This window comes from Vitis riparia, chromosome 2 (genome assembly GCF_004353265.1).
Source record: "Vitis riparia cultivar Riparia Gloire de Montpellier isolate 1030 chromosome 2, EGFV_Vit.rip_1.0, whole genome shotgun sequence".
Taxonomy (NCBI): domain Eukaryota; kingdom Viridiplantae; phylum Streptophyta; class Magnoliopsida; order Vitales; family Vitaceae; genus Vitis; species Vitis riparia.
This window is the reverse complement of record NC_048432.1, coordinates 592,161-617,018: the sequence shown is the minus strand read 5'-3', so window position 1 is coordinate 617,018 and position 24,858 is coordinate 592,161. Positions and strand designations below refer to the sequence as shown.

General features: G+C 34.5%; 1 protein-coding gene across 1 annotated transcript; it reads left to right on the top strand.

Annotated features, from left to right (window-relative positions):
- The first annotated feature begins 7,302 nt into the window (after positions 1–7,302).
- On the top strand, positions 7,303–23,907 carry LOC117933072. The gene is made up of 5 exons (XM_034854440.1): positions 7,303–7,657; positions 7,740–7,817; positions 13,353–13,434; positions 23,034–23,176; positions 23,446–23,907. The coding sequence occupies exons 1-5, from the start codon at positions 7,415–7,417 to the stop codon at positions 23,653–23,655; spliced, it is 756 nt and encodes a 251-aa protein (XP_034710331.1). The 5' UTR covers positions 7,303–7,414; the 3' UTR covers positions 23,656–23,907.
- Positions 23,908–24,858: the final 951 nt, after the last annotated feature.

Genomic DNA, 24,858 nt, shown 5'->3' with positions numbered 1-24,858 from the left:
TAAACTAAGTGATGGTGTAGAAGTAACGGTTGGTATTGGTGCATCATTCAGTCTTGAAGCAAATGTCTCTGAAGATGCCTTTCCTGATCTAATGCCAAATGGGCCTCCAGTTGCAAATGACACAGCTTCGTTGCAACTAGCGTCAACACTTTTGGAGGCAGTAGGTGGTCTTGGTGCATCTTTCACTCCTGAAGTAAACAGGAAGAGTCATTGGGTGGAAGACTACTATGACTTTGAAGTATTCTTTATCGATTAAAATCGATTTTAGAACACTTAGATCACAAGTATGTGACATTTTTTTTTCTAAATATATTGTATCTATATTCTTTTTTTATTGTCATGTTTCTACTATGCATAGATCTAGAAAGCCTATGATAGATTTTCATGCTCCCTAATGATCTAGGGTTTCAAAATTGAGCAATCCAAGATTTCCTAGCATCATATTGAAGATGTTGGTCTATGTGGAAAATCCAAAGGGTAAGGCATGTTGCAAAGTTAACGTATAACTTGATCTCAGCACATTGTCACTCGAGGAAATAAAATTAGAACATTGTATATGACTTCTAGTTATAAGGATACAATTTTTCTTGTTGATGCTAGTGTTAATTCAAATTTATGGCATTGTAGGCTTGGGTACATGAGTGAGAAAAGAACAAAAGTGTTTTTGTCAAAGGGAAAACTACTAGGTTGAAATGTTGAGCATAGCTTATGTTAAGCCTACATTTTTAGTAAGCAAAAAGAGGTTAGGCATTCTAAAGTTTAAATGGAATCAAAAGCAAAAAATAAAATAAATAAATAAATAAATTTAGTTCATACCATTTGTTGGAACCTTATCCTATTTCATCCATCCACCAGTTACTATGTGACATTCATTGATGATTCGAGTAGAAAGACAAGGGATTATTTCTTGAAAATAAGTCTAATGTTTTTTATGTTTTCAAAGGTAGAGAGCCATAGTTGAGAACAAGTCAAATTTAAAGGTGAAGTGCTTATAGTCTAATAATGGGGGAGAATATGTTGATAAAAAATTCAAATAGTATTGTGTTAACAACAAGATCAAGATGAGGGAAACTATTTCATGAAAACCTTAACAAGATGCTATGGTGGAAAAGATAAACAAAATCCCAAGTAAACACTCTAATTAAGAGCATAAGATTGCATGTAGGGCTTTCAAAGATGTTTTGGGTTGAATTAGTTAGCATTGCAACTTATCTGATCAATGGTGAACCCTCAAACCATGGAATTGCAAAACCCAATAGGAGGTTTGGAGTGGTAAAAAGGTAAACATTTTTTTTGTGAAGCGTTTAATTATGTTTCTTATATTCATATTGACTCTATTGTTAGAAGTAAACTTGATCCAAAATCTAAGAATACATTTTTTTTTTTATTGACTACGGTGATACAAAGTTTGGTCATTGCTTTTGAAATAACTAAAATTGCAACATTTTCAAGAGTAGATATGTTATTTTCAATGAACAAGTAATATATAAGGACAAGTTAAGCACAAAAGATGAAAACACATGCCTTAAAGTTACAAATCTAGAAATAGCTCAGTTGAAGGATTTTCTAATGAATCCTAGTAGTAATACCTAGTAGTAATGAAATAAATAAATAATAATGATTATTCTAATACTTAACCTTAAACGTGCTTGATGAAAGGCTAAAACTAATTTAACACTAATCATATTTAATTATGAATTAAATTTTAATTAAGGTTAAGTATGATTAATTAACGACTTAAGTTTGTGTATTAGTTTCATAGGGGTTAATTATAATTAATAGGGGTTAATTATAATTAAGAGGGTTTAAGGGACTTATTGGCAGCTACAAAAGCATAAAAAGCTACAAGTAGCGAGACTAAAATGCAATTTGGAAACTTTTGGTTGGTAGCAACCTTAGAGCTTACCACCTCATGCTTGCTTTGAGACACTATATAAACGCTATTAGCTTTCATTTCAACTCATTCTCTACAAAAATTTGGTAGTTTAGAGAGAGAAAATGAAGGAATCAAGGTGAGCAAGAAGACAAGGTTAGTAATTTTAATACATTTGGATTCCAAATAGTTTTTTTTAAGCAAATTAATGATAAAGTTTGTTTGAAAACTAAATTTAATTAGTTATAATCATGTTTAATTATAAATTAAAATTAATTAGGGTTTTAAGTAATTTAATTTAAGTATTTTTTTAAAGGAAGAATCAACATGTTTATTTGCTTAGTTTGCTTTAATTGAAACATAAATTGACGAATCATGTGATTAATTAAGCTTATCTATACACTTAGAATATGCTAATAGATTGAGTTGACGGAGAATCAGAATATTTAGAGTATACTAATTAATTTGGGTATATAATTATGCATAGAAAATATTGTTTACTCACCTTAATTTTAACTTAAAATTTGCAGGCATGTAGATTAGGTAATTTAAAAACTAAAGTTATCAACATTAAATTGTTAAAATTAACAATAAGGGAAAAATGTTCTAAATTTTAATTGTGTAATTTTTATGGTTGGAAAACCTAAATTGTATTGTTTTATTTTAGTTCCTTGTAATAGCTAAGAGTTATTTACATGAAAAAAAAAAATTGCAAAAGAGAAGTCAATGTAAGGTAGAGAATTTTATATCATTTTATTGTGTATCATTGTTTTCTTTTCTTGAAGCATTTATTGAAAATCCTTATATATAATAAATATTTAGTTAAAAGGGATGAATTAATCCCCAAATTGTGAATCTAACCCTTCCCATGTTTTTTCTTGAAAAGTAACTCTTTTTTTTTTACACAAATATCGTTCATCATTTCAAGTATTTACATGTAGGTTTTAAAGGAAAATATTATTTTTACAAGAAAATAATGAGGGCATTTTTGTCCAAATGAGGTCAAAAAGGGATGGGAGGTCAAATTTCAAATTTTGGATTTTCAAAAACCGTTTTAATCAAATAACCATATATTTAATATGATTTTATGAATTATTTTAATGTGCTATGATGTTCATAGTGTATTTGAATTGTTTTAAAATGTTGTCATGATGTTTGGATATGTATTGATATGAGAAATCATGACTTCAATATTGTGGACATGGTTCATGGTGTGGTTACATTGCAAAAATGGTATGAGACAATGACAAATAATATCCCAAGGACAGATTAATGATGGAAAGTATCTATAAGAAGTTGTAGTATTAATTCAGACATTGTTTATGTGGGATTATGGGTCCTTGGGTGAAAATCCCTAAAATCCTCAAGGAATACACTCCAATGTGGTGGTATAAGGTTGGTTTTATGCTTGGATTTTAATCCCTAAAGACATAAGGTTGGTCCTACCCTTGGGTATGAGTCTCAAAAGACATAGGATATGACTTGCCCTTAGGTGGTAGTCCTATAATAGTCACTATTTATGGTAAAGCATCTTTTAGAGTATTGATTGATGATATGTACATTGGTGGGGATTAGCAACTTATCATATGAAAGAGAATGAATGAGACAAAGTAGATATGAAACCATTAACAATCTGCATACATATTTGACATTATTGCATATTTGTTAATAATTATAAAATATTTATCATGCATGATGCTACATGTATAATTCAAGTTTTTAAGGATATATACAGAATGATTATAAACTTTCCTACTGAGTTGTGAACTCACCTTATCTCTTCCACTTTTAGATGCAAGTCAAAAGACACTTGTTGGGGTTAATGCTTGAACTTTGCATGTATTATTGATTATCTGTTGTTTTGCTTATATTGAGAGTGTTTTGAGGTTTTTGTCTTTGTATCATAAGAAGACTAAATTATTTTGAAGAAATGATGTCATTTATGTTTGTTTTTGTACGCTAAAATATGAGTAAGACCATGTACTAAGCTAATCGTGCATGGGTCACCTATATAATTAACCTAAATTTACAATCATTTGTGAGACATCTAATATGAAATTAGTTTTTAAAAAGGAAAACTTAAGGATAATATAGTTACGTTAAAATCACCTTTATAACTATAATTTTTTTTAAATACTCTATAAAAAAATAGTAGGAAGAATATCAAGATTATTGCCAAATGGCAGCTAGCACAAAGAACCAAATGAGAAAAACCCAAGGCAAGGTGTCACTTGGTTTTTTGTATTTATATGAGAACAGGTGTGCATAAGTGAGTGAGTGACTTCTCATGCTATCATTACATGTGTCTCTTCTTCTTTGACATTGACATAAAAATCACTTTCATAATTATGTCAAATAGTATAACCAATCAAAACAATTTTATTTCTTTTTGGGGTTAAATTATAGGCTTAAATCAACCATGGAAATGAATAAGTTATTCAAAAAAGTGTTCTCAATTTTATAATATCATAACAATATAACTTTTTATTTTTTATATTTAGGGAAAGAAGCGATATTAGATTTAATTATCAAATAATTGTTCTTTACCAAATATTCAAAATATTTTTTTAAAATGATAATTAAAAAATTATTTCCAAATTTATAACCGTTTGTGAGACATTATTGGTTTTTTCAAAACACAACTTATTATAATATAATTAGACTAAAATTATCTTTTGATGCCTCTTGGTAGTTTTTCACATTCAAAATAACCTTTATAACTACAATTTTCTTAAATGTTTTATGAGAAAATTAAAATTACTTCTAAATATTTAGATGTAATGGGATAGATCTGAATATAACTACAAAATAACCTTTATAACATTATTTGTACGCTAAAAGATGAGTAAGACCGTGTACTAAGCTAATCGTGCATGGGTCACCTATATGATTAACCTAAATTTACAATCATTTGTGTAACATCTAATATAAAATTAATTTTTAAAAAGGAAAATTTAAGGATAATATAGTTACGTTAAAATCACCTTTATAACTATAATTTTTCTTAAATACTCTATTAAAAAAATACTAGGAAGAATATCAAGATTATTGCCAAATGACACCTAGCACAAAGAACAAAATGAGAAAAATCCAAGGCAAGGTGTCACTTGGTTTTTTTGTATTTATATGAGAACAGGTGTGTACAAGTGAGTGAGTGACTTATCATGCTATCATTGCGTGTATCTCTTCTTCTTTGACATTGACATAAAAATCACTTCCATAATTATGTCAAATAGTATAACCAATCAAAACAATTTTATTTCTTTTTGGATTAAATTATAGGCTTAAATCAGCCATGGAAATTAATATAAATTATTCAAAAAAAGTGTTCTCAATTTTATAACATCATAGCAAGATAACTTTTTATTTTTTATATTTAGGGAAAGAAGCGATATAAGATTTAATTATCAAATAGTTATTTTCTACCAAATATTCAAAATATTTTTAAAAAATGATAATTTAATTATTTCTAAATTTATAACTGTTTATGAGACATTATTGGTTTTTTCAAAACACAACATATTATAATATAATTAGACTAAAATCATCTTTTGATGCCTCTTGGTAGTTTTTCACGTTCAAAATAACCTTTATAACTATAATTTTCTTAAATATTTTATACAAGAAAATTAAAATTACTTCTAAATATTAAGAAGTAATGTGATAGATCACATTATGGTATATGTAATATTTATCATATGTACATCATCGAATCAAATGTATGTCTTATTTTTCTTTAAATAAGAATAGTTTTCTTAAAAGAGTCAATAACCCACTTAAGGGGCACCTAAGAACAAACTCAACTACTTACTCGACTTTAGTTAACAACGATCCTTATTTTAAAGGTGACAAGACCAACAAAAAATCGAGCTAGACACATACAGACAAATAGACAACGGTTTTGCATATCTTATTTTGCTTTAACCCTAAAACATGAGGTCTTTTTTTTTTTTTTTTTGCAAGAGTAGTGTATTTTTTTAAAAATCATAACATAAAAAATAATTCTAAGTTTGCGGAACTTTTTAATTTCAAATAAAACTCATCTTTTTTAAAGATGAGTTTAGTATAAAAAATGAATTCGTTTTTTGAAAAGACAAGTTTAGTATAAAAAATAAATTTATAATTTTAAAAAGACAAGTTTAGAATAAAAATAAAAAAGGAGTTCAAAAGTGTCACAATTTTTTATTTAAATAATTATATTTTAATAATATTTTTTTAAAAGAACATTTTTATTAAAAAATACCATGTCCTAACCCAATGGTGCACGAGACATGTACATAATTAGCCTAAATTTTTACAATATGAAGATTGTTGCCAAATGGCAGCGAGTACAAAGAACAAAATGAGAAAGATACAAGTGTCGATCCAAGTGTCTTAAAATAGGAAGCATGATGTCACTTGGTCTTTTGTATTTACATGGGAAGAGATGTGCACAAGTGATTGGCTTCTCATACTATCATTACATGTGTCGGCTTCCCCTACTATCATTACATGTGTCTCTTCTTCCTTGACATTGACATTAAAATCAATAAAACTATTTTATTCCTATTTGTGTTAAATGAGAGGCTTAAATCATCTAAATGAATGTAAGGGACTCGTTGGCAACTATGTTAAAAAAAAAAAAAAAAAAAACTATTTTTCAAGAAAAAAATTAAGAAAAAAAAGTATTTTCAGAATTTCTTTTTAATTATTTTATATTATTTTCATTGATTTTTTTTAAGAATTATTTTAAAAAATAATTATATAAATATGTAAAATAATTAAAAATAAAACATTACATATAAAAATTATATTTAAAATATATTTAAAAATATTAAAAACAGACTAAAAATATTTTAGATTTTTAAATAAATTTTTATTTCATAAATCATTAAAAAATTAGTTTTAAAAATTATTTTTTAAAATACTTTCAAAAATAATTATCAAATGATTTAAATTATTTAAAAAAAATGTTCTCAATTTTATAACATAATAGATAATTATACTATGATAGCTTTAAAGAAGTGATAAATAAATTAAAAATAATAATAATAATTTTTTTTTGGAAAATTATATTAAAGGTTTAGAGAAATACAAAAAATGTAATAATATATATATTGATATAAAAATTGAACTAAAAATAAATAAAAATAATTTTAATTATTACTAAATAGTATAATTATTGAAATAAATAAATTTTCATAAATTATTTAAAAAAATAATTTATTTTTATTTTAATATATTTTTAACACCTTAAATTTTAAAATATTCAAAGCCGAGGTGTCAAAGAGTTTTTAGCGTTAATATCATTTTCTATTTTCTAATTTTTTATTAATTACAATTCTACTAGTTTTTAAACACAAACTATTTTCACTCGAACACGTGTCATTTGTCGATTACTAAAATCATGAACAAATCGTGGACTTGGCAGTAACCAAGCATTTTTACAAGGCCTATTTCAGTGGCTGCCATTCACTTCACACCTGTAACTGACTCGCCGACCGTTACTCAGACATCGCCGGACCCTATCTCTCCCCCCGAAGACCTGCATTTTCCTGCGCCATGAAGCCACCTCGATTCATTTTTACTAAACCCACAGCTTCACTCTTCATCAGAACCCCCAATTCGCCTCCAAATTCGCAGAGACTCCCTCACCTCTGGCCATCTGACATCAGATTTCGGTCATGGAAAAGACCCCAGATACCCTCTGCAGCCCAGTCGTCCTCGACGGCGATTGCGCCGGCGATGATCTCCGGTGGGATAGAGGACGAGAAGGCAGAAGCGGTGGAGGGGAGTGTAGAGAAGGTGAAGAGTTATGGTGTGGGTGGCGAAATCGTAAATGTGATGGTTTTGATGTGCTAATGGTTTCAATTTGTTGATTTTGTAGGTTATTTATGGTTGCAGATTCTTTACACTTTTTGGAGTCTGGGGGTCTTTGGTTGGATCAATTCTATGTTTCATCAAGGTACGATTTTGAAACGCTAATATAATTTTTATTGATAATGCATTTTACTTTGATATACCAAATTGTTTATTTTAAATTTTTGCTATTTAGTTATATTGGATTGAAAATAAATATTAAGCGGTCTATTATCCGAAAAATTTTGGGTGCTGTTGAATCCAAAAATTTAATTAAAAAAAAAAAAAAAATTCTGGGGTTGGTGAATCCAGGTTAGGTCATTGAGCTGCTAGTAGTATATGAATTTGAAAATGTCATACTTCCATGCTCTGTTCATATCCTTTTCCAATTTTGGCTGCTGAATGATTTTGGTTTGTTCCTTACATTAGAATTAGGGATGGCAATAGGACGGGTTTAGGATGGATCACCCCATCTCAACCCTGTCTCAATTATTTAAACATATTTTCATTCTCATCCCATAAAAAAATTAAACATGATGGCATGGGGTGGGGTGGGTATGGGAATTTTGCATACCAAAGGCATGGCTGATGGAGTTGCAATTAGTATTGTGCCTTTATCACTTTGCACTGGTTGTGGATGTCATTAGTTGGCATATTTAAGTAGAGGGATGATGTGGATCACTAGGTCCTTGATTACACGGTCCTACGTGATCATCACAAAGATGTGGGAAATAGTGCATGACTTCACCTGAAGGTGGCAAGTTTTGTAATGGACACCTATTTTGGAAAGGAATCGGCATGAGGAGCAAAACTGTCATGATGTACACTATTTATTGGTCAGATTACATCGTTTAGGGCCCAAAAACCAGTAATTTTTGTTGTTTTCATAGTTTTAGAAGGCATAAGGTTGTACCTTTGGCATCAACAGGACCTAAGTTGCAAGTCTCCTGTAGCTTAGGAGCAAGGTGGAACACAAGGCGTACGTTTGAGTAAAGTGAAATGTGACTTGGGATGTATATTAATTTTATAAAATGTGATCCAAAATCTAATCCAATCAATAAAAAAAATTTAAGATTCTAAATATTTAAGAAAAGAATTCAATAAAAAGTAATGAAATTATATAAATTTCAATATACAATTAGAAATTTCAATAATAAAAGTGTTTAAAAAGGAAAAGTAAAGTAGAAGAGGCATGTTTCTCCAACAAGGTGCATGCCTTGGCAAGGGAGACACTATAGCTAGGGAGTGGTCGTGCCTTAGGTCCAAGAGTGCTTTAAGTGCGTCTTTTAAAACTATTCTTGTTGTCATGTTCATGTAGGAATGCCAAAATCAAAATCTGTTATAACCCTTGGGTTGAATATTTTTATGATCCAATTTTAGTTTTTCTCTCTCTTTTTTTTTTTTTTTGTGGAAATTTCACTTTTATTTTATTTTTTAAACCTTTTTCGGATATGTGACCTTATTTAAAAGGGTTTTATTATTAGGAAGAGATTTTTTTTGTTTTTTTTTTTCAATAATACAAAATTTGATGATTTTCTCCTAATTTTGTTTATTATTGGTGTTTTTGTGTGACATCAACAAGACGTGCATCCCTCTTCTTGGTATTATTCATATGCCAGTCAACATGTTTAGGAAAGTTCTCTTCTATTCCATTGCATCAAGGTCTCATGGTTATGTTGTTTTCTGATACACAACATTTAAGTTGGCAACAATAGATTAAGGGTTTGAGTTATCATCTTAAAAAGATGCTTTAAGTGAGGTCTTCAGAAAAGGGGTGAAATTTGATGGCTAGTTCTTTCAATATAATTGGTCCTAAAAGATTCAGGTCATTATAAAATTAAAACAAGATGGATGAAGGGGAGTTGTGCTTCTTTAAAGTGTTAGGTGATCAATGAATGTCTATTATGGGTAAATCTTATAAGACAGGATACATGGCTAATCATGATTTCAAGAATGAAATTGCTGGCTGTAATGGTAGCCATGGTTTGTGGTTCCAAAATGGTGGGCAGTCAAGAAACATGTCATAAAGTGAGCATGAGTGAGATGTGGATTTTTTTTCATTCTCCTTTTTCTTTTTTCATTTTCACAAGAACAAAGCATTTATTCAATGAAGTACAATAGATGACAGATATCTGAATCCAGTGTACTCTCTCAGCAAAACAAATCTTATCCACTGATGAGCTTAGTTGAAACCATGTATACAGGAGAAAATGTCGAGAGTTTCACTACTGAAGTATAGAGAGATCTGTAATATCCTGCAACCCATGGCTTCTATATAATTCAGAATACACATGTGACAGAAAATTGGATCTGAACCATAAAGTGAGTTAGAGCACTGAGGCACACCTGGCGTATCTTATCATTATCTTGTAGATCAGTAATAGTTATATGTGGTTTGTATGTTATCAAGATTGGCATTTGATTTGATTAATATCCTTTAGTTTCAACCTTTTATGTTCCATTTGAATCTTGGAAAGTTTGAGGAAAAGTACAAAAGAGAGAAAATGAAAGACAAATGTGGAAGGAAAGAGAAAGTGAAGGCAAAAAAAGGTTTAAGCTCAATAAATTTCTATTACATGCTTCTCAAGATTTATTTATTTTGATAAGTATACATGCTTCTCAATATTTATTTCTCATCTTCTCTCTTTCTCTATAAAGATGAATTAGAAAGCATATAAAATTTTGAATCATTTTTGTTATATTTGATTTTTCTTCGTACCATGACACATCAAACAGGAGAATTTAGATTCCCTTCTTAATTTTCCTTTACCTAATAAATCCCTTGATCCAAACAGAGCATTGAAGTATGGGCTTTCTCCATAAATCTTTCTTAGGAATATTTTAAGGATCCAAAGCATCATCAATTTATTTTTCATCATTGTATTATAGTAGGTAGGGTGAATCCCACTCTAGACTTTCTCAGCAACCCAATTCCCTTCCTTAGCACCCTATATTTGGAACTAAATCCTTGATTGAAAAGAATTTCAGCTAATAGAAATGAAATGAATGGAATCAGATTTTGTTTCCTATATCTCATTTCACATTTCAGAGAACTGAAATGGAAGTAATTAACTTTCCTTGTTTGGTTCTATAAAGGAAATGAAAAAGAAACATCCTTTTCACCATTACACCTTAGTTTGGTTTAACAAAAACTTAGGATTCAAGTAGTGGACAGTAAGTCTTCATTATACATTAGTAAAATCATGCAATAGATTGGATTGAGGCATTTACTTATCCTGTAAGATTCACATTGATGTTATGGTTATTTAATTGCCATAATGTCTTTAATTTGTATGTTTCAGAAAGAAATTTCTCATTCTACATGCTTGTTTGTGGCAGCCTAATACATGATGTTTGTATAATGAAAATCTATTGACATTTCTAAACTATAATGGAAATTTAATTTTCTTTTTTACATTGTCTTCTAAAAATTGGAAATGGCACATGCACTCTAAAATGTTGGTGAGGCATTCCTTTGCCTGTGGTTCCATTATTTCATGGAAAAGTGATATCCAGAATATAAGGGATTAATATTATACATCTATTGATGGGACTTCTGTGGTAGCAATACCAAGGCTCCAACTTGGGCGGGTTGAAAGGCTAACCCATGTATCCATATGTACAACCCATGCTAAACCCAAGATGAGGTTAGGTTGGGAATTCTCAACCCATGCTAAGTTTGTGGGCATCTCGAGTTCCTTAGGGTTCCAATGGGTTATCAAACAAAAGGTATAATAGAGTCTCCTAATAAGTAAGTACTTATTTCAAAGTTATAATATATAAACCATATTGCATAATAAGATTTTACAAGCGAAATATGTCTCAAAACTATTAAATATATTTTTAATTATTAATATAATATAAATGACAACTTTAGACTCCAGTTTCAACATTTAAAAATGTTTTGATAATTAAACAAGAATGATAAATTTATTAGTATGCAAGTGAAGGAGATTCTTTATGGAAGAAAATCATTAAGGGTAAGTTTGGGGAGGAGGAAAGGGGGTGGAGGTCAAGAGTGGTGAGAGATTCCTATGGAGTTGGGGTATGGAAAGAGATTGAGAAGCATTGGGAGCTTTTTAATTCTATGATTTCCTTTGTGGTGGGTAATGGGAGGAGGGTGAAGTTTTGGAAAGATAGATGGTGTAGTGAGGAGCCTTTATTTGAGATTTTTCCGTCCTTGTTTGCCTTATTTGATTCCAAAGAGGCATTGATAGCTGATCTGTGGGAGCATAGAGGAAAAGGTGGTAATTGGAGTTTCCGTTTTGTTAAGAACTTGAATGATTAGGAGTTGGGTGTCATGGAGCGCTTTCTTTCTTTACTTCAAAGACATTCAATGAAAAGGGAACAAAATGATAGAGTAGTTTGGAAGGGTGGGAACAAAGGTGTCTTCTCTGTTAAAGGGCTTTATTTTGTGTTAGAGAATGGTTGTACAACCCCGTTCCCTTTAAAAATAGTGTGGAACCCTTGGATTCCATCAAAGGCAAGTTTCTTCACTTGGGAGGCTTGTTGGGGAAAGGTTTTGACTTTGGATCAACTTAAAAAAAGAGGGTGGACTTTGGCCAATAGATGTGCTTTATGCAAAGTGGAGTTAAAGACCATAGACCATATCCTTCTTCATTGTGACAAGGCGAGATTACTATGGCAGCTGGTGTTCTCCATTTTTGGTGTTTGGTGGATTATTTCTGAGATAGTTAGGGAAACCCTTTGAGGGTGAAATGAGACTTTTATAGAGAAAAGGCGTAGTAAGGCTCAAAGAGCAGCCCCTAATTGCATTTTCTGGACGCTTTGGAAGGAAAGAGACGAGATTTTTTTATAGTGTGGAATTGTCTGATTAAAGGCTAAAAAGTTTATTCCTAAACAATTTCTCTGTGTGGGTTAGGGTTTATATAGGTGACGGGTATATGCATTTGATTGATTTCATAGAGTGGTTGGGCATTGGGTGAGGGAGAGAGTATTTTTTTTTTATACCCTCTTTTCTACTTTTTGCTTGTTTTACTTGTATATGACCTATATACTCTTGCTCTCTTTTTGCGTTTTTTTAATACAATTTCTTACTTATCAAAAAAAAAAAAAAATTATTAGTATAGGACAATTGTAAAAGGCAAATGTTAGAGTTCTTTCAAAATTTTAAAATATTTTTCCATATTTTAAATAAAATGATAAATAGTACAAGTAAAAAATAAATAATAATATGTGGCTTTGGGTTTCGGTGGGTTGCCTACACCTTCAATTGGTGCGAACCCTAATATCTTCAGGTTGGTATTTTTTCAACCCAAGCTTGGCCTTAACCCATTGACACCCCTGCCCACGCCAATGTGAACCTCGGGTTAGGCATGGGTTGGGTGGGTTGAACCAACCTAAGTTGCAGCTGTAAGTAGAACCATGACATTGGTGTTTAATAACTCTATTTTTGTATTGATTGCATGTCAGCCTGACCCTAACCCATTGACACCTTGCCCACGCCAATGCAAACCTTAGGTTAGGCATGGGTTGAGTGGGTTGGACCCACCTAAGTTGCAGCCGTAAGTAGAATCATGACATTGGTGTTTAATTACTCTATTTTTGTATTGATCTCATGTTATTAGTTGGATTTCTTTTTGGCCTCGCTTTGATTTAAATTATTTGCTGAGACATGCAGGGTTGCACTTATGTTGCGATGTCGTTCATGGAGTACTTTGTGAATCACACCAATGTGATTTTGTTGCTGGTTGAGGCTATTGGTGGGTTTATGATTCATTTTCATTATTTGTCCTATCCTTGATCTTCTATCTGCACTCATTTAACTTCTCTAATTTGAAATGTTGCTCTTTTATAGAAAATATATTGTATGTTGAGATGGTGGAGTGTTAAATGATTTCGAAAAGTAGAAACTTCTTTGGTAAGGCTAATAATTTGTTAGGGAGTGTAAAGGAGGTCCAACCCAACTACAGGCAGAGTATACACGGATCAGAAAGACAAGAAAGAGTAGAAATCTAGTGGCACAATTTAACTCACCAAGGAGAAGAAAAAGGAACTTCTCCTTTCCAAATGGAACTCTTGAGGCTAATAGTACAAAGTAGAAAGGGATAAATGCTAGGTTTCAATATCGAGAGTTTCTCCTCTCTGAAAGTCCTTTGGCTCCTTTCCTTCCAAAGCATCCACATGAAACCCAAAGGAGATTCCTGTCAAACATTACATTCTCTTCATGACCAATTAATCCCAGGTCCAGTGTCTTCTCATCTTGCTTGCATGCAGAGGACCAGTTGGGAAGGATCTTACCTCTGTGAACTTGGTGATCAATAGTCAAAATCCTTTCCAATGAAGCAGCCAGAGAAAAGACCCCTTTGTGGGACTGTAGCTGCGCCATATCTTTTTCCAAGGAAATTCCCTTAACAGTGCCCCAGGTAATGATTTTATAAAGAAGTAACCATTGTTGGCTTGGTCCTCCCATTTGATAATACCCTCCTGCACCATCTGAGCACCAAATAGAACCTTATGGAACCTAATTGATAAACTCCAGCTCCCACTCTGAAAGAGGGATAAGAATGTTGGTCTGCATAAAGAACCCTGTATACCCCTTCCCTGTTCCCCAATAATCCAACACCTTAGCCTCCTTATTCCTAGCTGTGGCCAAAAGGTCAGGAAAAGTTACTTTCAAAGGCTTATCTCCATATCAGATGTCTATCCAAGACTTTACTCTAGCCTCATTCCCTATTACAAATGAAACTCACTCCTAAAATCTTGTCACATCTTGCTGACACTTTTCAACAAATCAATCCTGTGAGAACACCTCATGTCCCTCCACAGCCGGTTCCCTAGAACAGCTTATTAGCCCAGCCCTCCAACTTGTTTAGAGTTGTACTTGAATTTCTTCCCTTCATAAGTTGTCCCTCTAAAGTTTTTCTATCCTCTTAGGAAGGACAGAGAGTTGAAGAAGCTCGTCAGCACCATTAACTATGATGGAGTGGCTGGAAGAGAGACAGAGGAAGGGGAGTTGGGAAGGCAAATGACCGTGGTCCCTTATGAAGCTTAGATTACTGTCCTGGAATGTTAGAGGCATGCATGACCCAGATAAAAGGATGGTCATCAAGTCGATGGTGAGAAAACACAAGCCAGATCTGGTATGTCTTCAGGAGACAAAGATGAAGGAAATGTCTGATAGGGTTGTCAAGAGTTTGGGAATTGGGAGGAATTTAGGTTGGGTGTCTTTAGATGCTAGGGGTGCAGCAGGTGGGGTGCTAGTAATGTGGGATAAAAGAGTTTTGGAAGGGTTGGAGTTCGAAGTGGGGTCTTTTTCTATCTCTTGTCGCTTTAGAAATTGTGAAGAGGGCTTTGTTTGAGTTTTCTCTGGGTTATATGGCCCGAGCAAAGGAAGGGAGAGGAGGGAGTTGTGGGAGGAGTTAGCCGCAATCAAGGGGCTGTGGAATGATCCCTGGTGCATAGCAGGGGATTTTAATGTAGTGCGGTTCCCAGTTGAAACGAGCAATGGAAGGCAGATGTCAACTGCGATGAGAGAGTTTTCAAGCTTTATCGATGAGTTTGAACTAGTTGACCCACCTCTGGGGGGGTGGAGCCTTCACTTGGATAGGAGGGGAAGGAGGGGCCCTAAAGGCTCGGTTAGATCGTTTTCTGTTCTCAGGAGACTGGGAGGAACGAGTGACCGGGGCAATGCAATGTCTTCTTACTAGACCTGTTTCTGACCATTGTCCAATTCTGTTGGACTGTGGTGGGGTGAGAAAAGGTAAAAGCCCGTTTAGGTTTGAAAACATGTGGCTAAGGGTGGAAGGATTTATGGATAAGGTTAAAGAATGGTGGCAGTCTTACAATTTTAGGGGGAGTCCAAGCTTTGTGATAGCGAAGAAGCTTCAGGCTTTGAAACACGACCTGAAGATGTGGAATAAAGAATCCCTTGGCGATGTATCAGTTAAGAAGGATGCAGCCTGGGAGAAGTTAAAATATTAGGACAATTTAGAAAGTATTGGCTCTCTCTTTGAGGAAGATAGGAGGAGTCAGGGGGCAGCCAGAGACAAATTTAATCATTGTGCCATCCTCGAAATAATCTCCTGGAGGCAGAAGTCAAGGGCCCTTTAGCTGAAGGAGGGAGATAGCAACACCAAGTTCTTCCACCGGATGGCTAATGCAAGGAGAAGGGGAAACTTTATCAGTAGCCTAACAGTTAGGGGTATTAGGCTGAGTAAAGAGGAGGAGCTTAAAGAAGGGATTGGGTCTTACTTTAAGTCCATGTTTGAGGACCCCATAGTGAGAAGACCAGAAGTGGAGTTTGGTCTTTTTAATACTCTTGATTCCTTGGATAATGATATTTTGGAGAGGCAATTCTCGATCGAGGAGGTGCTCAGAGCTCTCTTCGATCTGGGGGGAGACAAGGCGCCAGGGCCGGATGGCTTTACGCTGGCTTTCTGGAAGACCTGCTGGCCTGTTGTTGGGGGGGAAGTGATGCAGGTCTTTGAGGAGCTCCACTCGCAGAATGTGATCTTTCAAAGCCATAATGCAACCTTCTTAGTGCTTATCCCGAAGAAAGAGGGGGCTAGTGATGTGCAAGATTATAGACCAATCAGTCTAGTGGGGAGTCTTTATAAAATTATTGCTAAAGTTCTAGCAAATAGGTTGAAAGGAGTAATGGGAAAATTGGTTTCGAATAGTCAGAATGCTTTTATGGAAGGGAGGCAGATTTTGGATGCTGTTTTGGTGGCTAATGAGGCGATAGACTCAAGGAAGAGAAGTGTTGGGACAGGCTTAGTGTGCAAATTGGACATTGAGAAGGCTTATGACCATGTAAACTAGAGGTTCCTTATGTCAGTCTTGGAGAAGATGGGTTTTGGTCCAAAATGGCGTAAATGGATTTTTTGTTGCATATCAACTGTGAGAATGGCAGTTTTAGTGAATGGTACTCCCACAGATTTCTTCTCAATGTTTAGAGGCCTAAGGCAGGGTGATCCACTCTCACCTTATTTGTTTGTGCTGATCATGGAAGCGCTCAGTAGTTTAATTTCAAGAGCTGAGGAGAATGGTATTATTAGGGGCTTCAAGGCAACGGGAAGACGTGGAGAAGGGGTGTCGGTCTTCCACCTGTTGTTTGCTGATGACACTCTCCTTTTTTGTGAGGATGATAGGGATCAGCTGATTTTTTGGAAGTGGGTTGTAATATGTTTTGAAGTAGTTTCAGGCCTAAAAATTAATTTGCAGAAAAGCGAAATTATTCCAATTGGGGGAATGGAAGAGGTGGATAGAGCTGCTGCAGTTTTCGGGTGTAAAGTGGGGAATCTCCCTACGAATTATCTAGGCCTACCTCTTGGAGCATCCCACAAGTCGTGTAGAGTTTGGGATGGGGTAGAAGAAAGATTCAAGAGAAAGTTGGCTATGTGGAAAAAACAATGTCTCTCTAAGGGAGGTCGTCTTACCCTCATAAAGAGCACACTCTCAAATCTCCCTATCTACTTCATGTCTCTTTTTGTTATCCCAAGGAAAGTGAGACTCAGATTGGAAAAAATTCAAAGGGAGTTCTTGTGGGGAGATATGGAGGAAAGAAGGAAGGTCCACTTGGTAAGATGGGCGGTTATTTGCAAAGATAAGAGGCATGGAGGGTTGGGGTTAAGGTACTTGAAGGATTTCAATCATGCTTTGCTCGGAAAATGGCTATGGAGATTTCCTATAGAAAGGGAGAGTTTTTGGAGAAGAGTCATTGTTGGTAAATTTGGGGAGGTGCAAGGTGGGTGGACCACTAGAGAGGTGAGAGAGTCTTATGGGACGGGCCTTTGGAAAGACATTAGGAAGGGTTGGGAGGAGTTCTTTCTTAGAACTAGGAGGAGTTCTTTCTTAGAACTAGGATTCGTATTGGAAATGGGAGACGAACCAGATTTTGGTGGGACATGTGGGTAGGAGACTCTAAGCTAAAGGATCTCTTCCCTTTGCTGTTTAGAATTGCAGCTAATAATTCTGCAATAGTGGCTGATCTATGGGGAAGACAAGAAGGTGGAGACGGGGGTTGGGAGGTGCACTTTAGAAGACCCTTTCAAGATTGGGAGTTGGAGGAGGTGAACCGCTTTTTGGGTTACATTTCTGCAGTAAGGGTGCAAGAAGGGGAGGATTTTCTGGTTTGGAAAATTGAGAGGAAAGGAACGTTTAAGGTAAATTCTTATTATAGGTCTTTGAAGGAAGACAATAGCCCTTTATTTCCAGAAAAGGAGGTTTGGGGTTCGTATGCCCCTTTAAGAACTCGTTTTTTTGCTTGGGAAGCAGTTTGGGGTAAAATTTCCACTATAGATATGCTAATGAGGAGGGGTTGGTCTATGGCTAATAGATGCAACCTGTGCAAAGAAAATGAGGAAACGGCAAATCACATCCTAATTCATTGTGGTAAGACAAGGGATCTTTGGAATTTGTTGTTTTCTTCTTTTGGGGTGGTGTGGGTGCTCCCGGATTCCGTGAGAAATTTGCTTCTTGAATGGAAAATGAAAGGCATGGGGAAGAAAAGGAGTGTAGTTTGGAAAATGGCGCCTATTTGTCTGTTTTGGTGTATTTGGGGAGAGCGAAATTGAAGAACCTTCCAAGAGGAAGAGATGTCAAATACGAGCTTGAGGAAACTCTTTCTTCGGTCCCTGCTTGAGTGGTCTCAACAATTTGTGGACTTGGACTTGGACTATCTCTCTTTTCGGAATTTGTTGGGTGATAGGGTTGTTGTTTAACTAATCCTTATTAGACTTTATCTTTCTTTTGTTGCCATGTTTTGGGCCTTCTTTGTATACAACCTGTGTGCATAGGGAGCGCCCCCTATTTTCTGGCGTGTTTTTAATCTAATGGTTCTCTTTGTTTATCAAAAAAAAAGTTTTTCTATCCTCTTAGTAAACATAGAGGGGATGTAAAGAGCACATGAAATACATAGCCATGTTGTTAAAGTATTATAAATTGAACTCAAATCATTTCCTTTTGGTAGATGGTACTTCTCCCTTTGAGACAATATATCATCATATCCTGGTAGCAACCCTACTTCTCCCCCTCAAATTTGCAAGAAGCTAGGCTCCTTTGCACCTTCATAATGGGTGAAATTAGCTTGACTTTCTTTTTTTCTCCAGATGCATTCCTAACCCCAAAACTGCCTTAAAGCATATAGAAAAAAAAAAAGTTTCCAATGCTTCTCAATTGCACCATATTCACAGCACAAAGGACCATAAAATCTCCTGCATTAAAAAGAGGCAAGATTGGAACTGTTTCCTCATTTTTTCTTCCTACCACAAATCCTTCAACCACGCATGTTCCATTGCCCTAAAGATAAGTCACGTAAGCACCTCCTTAGCCATAATGATAAGATAGGGTGACAAAGGGATCCCCTTGTATCAGACCTCTCTAGCTGCTGAGCATACCTGAGGGCTCTAGTCATCCATCACTGAGAACCTTACAGTTGAGAAACAAACAACAATCCATCTCTCCCTCAGAACATGAAATAGAAAAACTCCAAGTAATTTGATCATAACCTTGTCTATATTCAATTTGCTCAGGAGGCTGGATCATGATTCCTCATAATAGAGAGCATATTCATTTGCCACCTGAACTACATCCAGAATTTGCCTTTGCATTTTTAGAATGCTACACCAGCTTGTCCCCTACCCTCTATCTCAAGATCAAGACCTGGGCATGTCAGCTTTTAAAACTCCCTACCAAGCTGGTAATAAAAAAGTCTTTGAGGTCTTCTGCTGCCTTCCTTTTTGGTAACAAGAGAAAAAGGTGGCATTTAGGCTTTGAACTAAAACAATGCATTTATGAAATGTTCTGAAGCCCGCATCAGTTGATCCCTCACAAAATCCCGGCCTCTCTTAAATTAATGCCTTAGTGAAACCTTTAACCTTCTTAGATCCGGACTGCATCTTCGTTATATCATTTTTAATGTCTGAAAAACACACTTTAGACTTTTGATTAATAATATTCAGAATCATTTAGAATATCTTTCTTCTACTTCTATTTCTCCTTTTTGTATTAGTTTTTCTCTACTGTTCTACATCACTTCTCCTCAAAAGGATTCTCCATCTCTGCTCTGTATCTCTCTGCCAACCTCGTGAATTCCGTCTCCTCTATCAAGGGTATTACAGTTGTCTTGTATTAATGAGTATTGTACTTTTCATAAGAATATATAAATGCGCAGTCTAATTAGGTCTTGTTTGGGTCTTCCTCAACCTGCTACATATGGCATCATAGCCAACCTGACAGAACCTGGTTCTTGTCCCAATCCTTTTCCTTCTTCACTGTCTTTTTTTCTTCTTTCTTACTTCATTCTATCTTCCTTTGTTTTTTGTTGGATCAGAATTCCTTACTTCATTCTAGCTTTTCTCATTAGCATACAGGAGATAATACATTTTATGTCTGTGTGTGTTTTCCCAATTACACAACTCCATATTCTATTCCCTTTCCTATTCTTTATCCTGGGCTTCACCTTAATAGTGACCTCAATGTCATCTTCCTTTTTTATTCCTAATTTGTAATATCACAAATCATTTCCCAATCAAATTTGTTTTGAAAGTTATTTGATATGGCACAATCAGTTCATGCCTTTTATTTTATGCAACGATCTTCTCGATTAATGGACAGCTCTAGCTTTCCTCCAAAAACTGTTCTTGATGAATCTAACAAATAAGTTTTCCATCTAGCTAGAAGGATTTTCTCCATTCTTGTCAAGACATTTCTCAAAAGCTACTCTATCCCAAGCACCATTATTTGTGTCTCCTCCCTGTAAACTAGGGAGGAGGTATGCTAAATCTTCAAAACTTTCTTTTAACAATAGTCAGCATCATGACTGGACCTTTCTTGGAATAGACTTCAAATGTCAAGAAAGGAACTTCTTGTCATTCATCATCTTGTGCTCGAGTTTGAACTTATTAGTCATACACTTAATGCTCTTCAGCATGACCCAGACTATCAACCATTTGTCTTTGCAATGAAAAACCATGAAAATCAACCAACCTTTGATGGTTAAGGGCTCATATACTGGTGCATAAACCCTGAGTGCAAAGTATTCACCTGCACAGATTGTCAAGATTGGACTGAATGGTTCACAAATATCAGAAGTCACCTTGGTTGGACACATCCATGTTCCAACACAATACCCTGACCAGAGGCCTGATTATTGTGCAGGGATGATGGGTGTCATACTTATCACCAATCCCAACACTACATGATGGACATGATAGACACATTAGTGACTTTAATGCCCTTGATCATGACAGCTATTATTAGTGTTATTCATAACATGATTATTGTGATGCAAAATTTGCAAGCAGCGATGCTGGACCATGGCTGATTTAATGTCCTCTTCCCAGGTAATATAACTCCCATTATATGATCTGTTTACCAATATGATTAAACTGCTGATGCGAGTGTTCCACCATGTCTGGCTTTCCTTACCTCATTTTCTCCAGCTCTTCTTTATTCTTTCTTTTGAACTCTTTTTTTGAAACTGTCATGTCCTAGCTAGAACAAAAGTTAAAGGACCTCGATTTCTAACCCTCCCACCATTGGAGAAGCTCAATACTTGATCCTTCCACCATTGTTTAAGTTTCTCTGTGAAACCATCAGCTTTCAACCATATTTTGGCAGTCTTCCCTCATACAATGGAATCAAGAAAAACAGGAACATGATTGCTAACCAGTCAAGAAAGAATATAGTGTTAGATCTGGAAAGTGCTCCCCCTACTCTGATGATCGAGAATCTTTTCAATATGGATATCAAGGGAGATTCTGATTGTTAGTCAAGTGAAAAACCTCTTTTCAAAAGCAAATATCATTAGTATCTGAGAAGTGCCTCTAATCTTCCCTCTGCCTCTCTTTGTGAACAGATCCACAAACATTAGAAGAAGGATTGTCCTGCTCCTAATCCATCACCCACTCTTTAAAAAACCCAGCTGTTATGTATCTTGAAAAACTATGTAGAGCCATCATTTACATGTTTACAGACACAAGATAGGAAAACCTAACTATGACATCCTTTTAAGCTAGTAAGTTACCATCCTCTTCTCTGACATCATAAGGATAACCTCCCATCACACCTTTTGCACCTAGAGCTACCTAGTCTGCTGATGCCCTGACCCACTACTGTCTGAGCATTTCATTGCTCATTTATCTCCTCCATCTTCATTCCCTGAGTTCTCATGAAATCTGGCCTCCACTCCTTTGAAATAGAGTTCATTGCTACTCCCCAACTAGGATGATTAAGATTGCTTATATTTTAGGGAATGACCTTGATCTTGATGATAGTATCACAATTTCCTGTCATCTTTCTTCCTCCTACCTCTCCTCCCTCCTTACCTCCATCCTCTCAACTTACCAAACTCAATGTGGTTTTCTAGTTCCCTCTTCTTTGATTACTACAACTCGCCTTTCTATTCTTAAAAGCTTCATAACCCCTCTTCCCCCATCTACCCTTAGTTATTGTAAAAGGACTCTGGTCTCCTCCTCAAAACCTTCAAATGACACTCCCATGAATTTACTATGACCCACAATCTTCCTTGTTACCCAATCTGGAGCCTCTTTCTCCACCTAATCCAAAATAAATTCACTCTCAAATTGGGTCATGTCACCAATGGGATTAAAATGACAACCAGCTCCAATACCTTCCAGTTCTTTCATTTGATGCAGAGTCAAAGTCTCCCTTTGGGAGAGTCTTCTCCTCCAAAGCAACAACTATGGCACCGCCAAGGCTAGACCTTCTTGTCCATGGATTGCTCTGTGTTGACCCTCTGCACCTCCCACCTTTTGCCTAAGGCTCTTAGTCAAACCCTTGAGCTGCCCAAAACCCAGGGCCTCCATCTCTTCATTGAAGCCAGCCTACCAGCTATCAGCCACAATAGTGGTTCTTCCTCCTACATACCACCTTTTATTCATGATTCAATGTATGTTATTATTGGGAATTTAGACTCAATGGAAATCCACATCTATTACTGGAATAAAGTGTCCAAAAACAATCTGAGGTGGCTTGTTAGGACATGTTTGGTGTACCGATTTCTAAATGCAACTGATGGGTGAGATCCAGCTGGGACTAAAACTTATGCCTTATGAAGATCCCCTATGGAGGTATGACATGTTTAGTTTGACTTGACACAATCCTTTAGTTACCGAACTTCAGTTTTGACTTGGAAAATGTAGGTGGTATATTAGAGCAAATTCACTCTCTTATTACAATTATTAGCAGTCATTATCCAGTAAAAATCACTATTTGTTTATCTGGGAGTGATAAGAAATGCATACATGCGTGGTGCATCCTCTTTGATCTCTGATTTTTTTAAGATCAGTGTCCATCTTAATCAATCCTATTAATAATGGTTTTATTCCATTTGTAGATGTCTATCTTCTAGGAACCGTGATGCTGGTTTTTGGAATGGGTCTCTATGAGCTCTTTGTCAGCAATCTTGACCTTGCAAAGTCACTGCCAGAGGAAAGAAATCAGCAGAGATCCAATCTCTTTGGCTTATTCACTCTACAGGTCAGCTTGAGTTTTGCCTATATTTCAGAAATTTCCACACTGCAGTAATGCAGAAAAAACTCATCCTCTCTATTGTGCTCTGAACTAGGAGAAAGAACATTCTTAAAGGGACACTTGAAAATGAAATTTGTATTACTTTCCCTCTTTCCTCCACAGTAAGGATTTGAAGTGGGTTTATTCTGCTTTTGTAGATTGAAAAATATGCATATTTTTGGGGCACATGTTATATCTATAAGTAAGCAATTTTTTTTTTTTTTCTTCATTTACAGGAACGGCCACAATGGTTAGAGATAAAATCGGTCAATGAGCTGAAAACCAAGCTTGGGCATGTAATAGTGATGCTTCTTCTAATCGGGTTGTTTGAAAAGAGTAAGAAGGCAGCTATACTCACCCCTGTGGATTTGCTATGCTTCGCAGCTTCTATTCTTCTTTCCTCTGTTTGCCTGTATTTACTGTCAAAGCTCCATGGCTCGAAATGAGGATTCTCACATGAACAAACGATCGATAATGCTTTGGAAAATGGTATTAGAGAAAGATTCAGGTAACCAAGGTATGTATATATATGGAGGATATATGTTGCTATAACAGTGTATTATGAAATATGAACACTGAGAGCTAAGATTACTAGAAAGGCTTATAGAAGTCGATGCTGTAATGGAAATTTAATCATCTTGCAGAATCAAATACTAACCTTCATCAAAGTTGGCCATAAGTTGCTTGATTGTACATCAGAAAGTTGTCTTTGAGCATATGCTAAATCCAATGATCATACAAGCTACTCAATGCTCCCACTTGTATATTCAATGACAAGTAAGGATTTATCAATGTTTTAAAAATTGGACCGGTCATTGAACCAGAAAAGTTGTTTATTTACGCTTCATTAGTTGGACCGATGATTGAATCACAATCGAACTAGTAATGCCATAAATATATGTTTGATATCTTATTAAAATTAAAAATAATTTTTAAAAATTATAAATATATATAAAATTAAAATTTAATAATTTTTATTTATTTTTATCTTTTATATTAAATATATTAATATTTAAAATTTTATTAAATAAAACATATATAATATTTAAATGTGAAAATATTTATTAAAAATGGAAGAGTTATTATTTCAAAATTTGAACTTGTGCATGTTTTCAATGTTGATTTTTCTTTTTTTTTTTTTTTTTTTTGTGTAAATCACTCTCTGGTTTGGCAATTCAATAGCTGGTTAAATGTTAGTTCAATCCCCCTTTCACCTCAAAAAGTGAATTGAACCGGATCGGGGTCTAGTTGGCGGTTCGATTGAATTGAATTTGCCGATTTGGTTCATTTTTTAGAACATTTGGATTTACAACTACTTATGTCTACACATCCACAATTTCAATTTAAAAAATAATTTTTTTCATTCCTCATCATACATATTATATAATAAAAAGTTATACAAAATAAAATAATCAATTAACAACTATGAAGCTAGAAGTTATAAAGACAATTTCTAATTTTATCATGTAACCGGATGTTATATCATAACTATGATAAAACTCATATAATTAGAAGTTATATGAAAAATATTTTATTATAAATTTATATTATATAGCTAAAAGCTATATAATAATAATAATAATTATTATTATTATTCAAAACTTGAGGTTATGAAAACAATAAAAATTAATATTTTTCACTTTATGGGA

Excerpts from the sequence above, each read along its gene's own strand:
- LOC117933072 (XM_034854440.1), top strand. The coding sequence starts at position 7,415 with ATGAAGCCACCTCGATTCATTTTTACTAAACCCACAGCTTCACTCTTC. Across the intron at positions 7,658-7,739 it reads TGGAGGGGAGTGTAGAGAAG|GTTATTTATGGTTGCAGATT; the intron begins GTGAAGAGTTAT and ends TTGATTTTGTAG. Across the intron at positions 13,435-23,033 it reads GTTGCTGGTTGAGGCTATTG|ATGTCTATCTTCTAGGAACC; the intron begins GTGGGTTTATGA and ends TTCCATTTGTAG.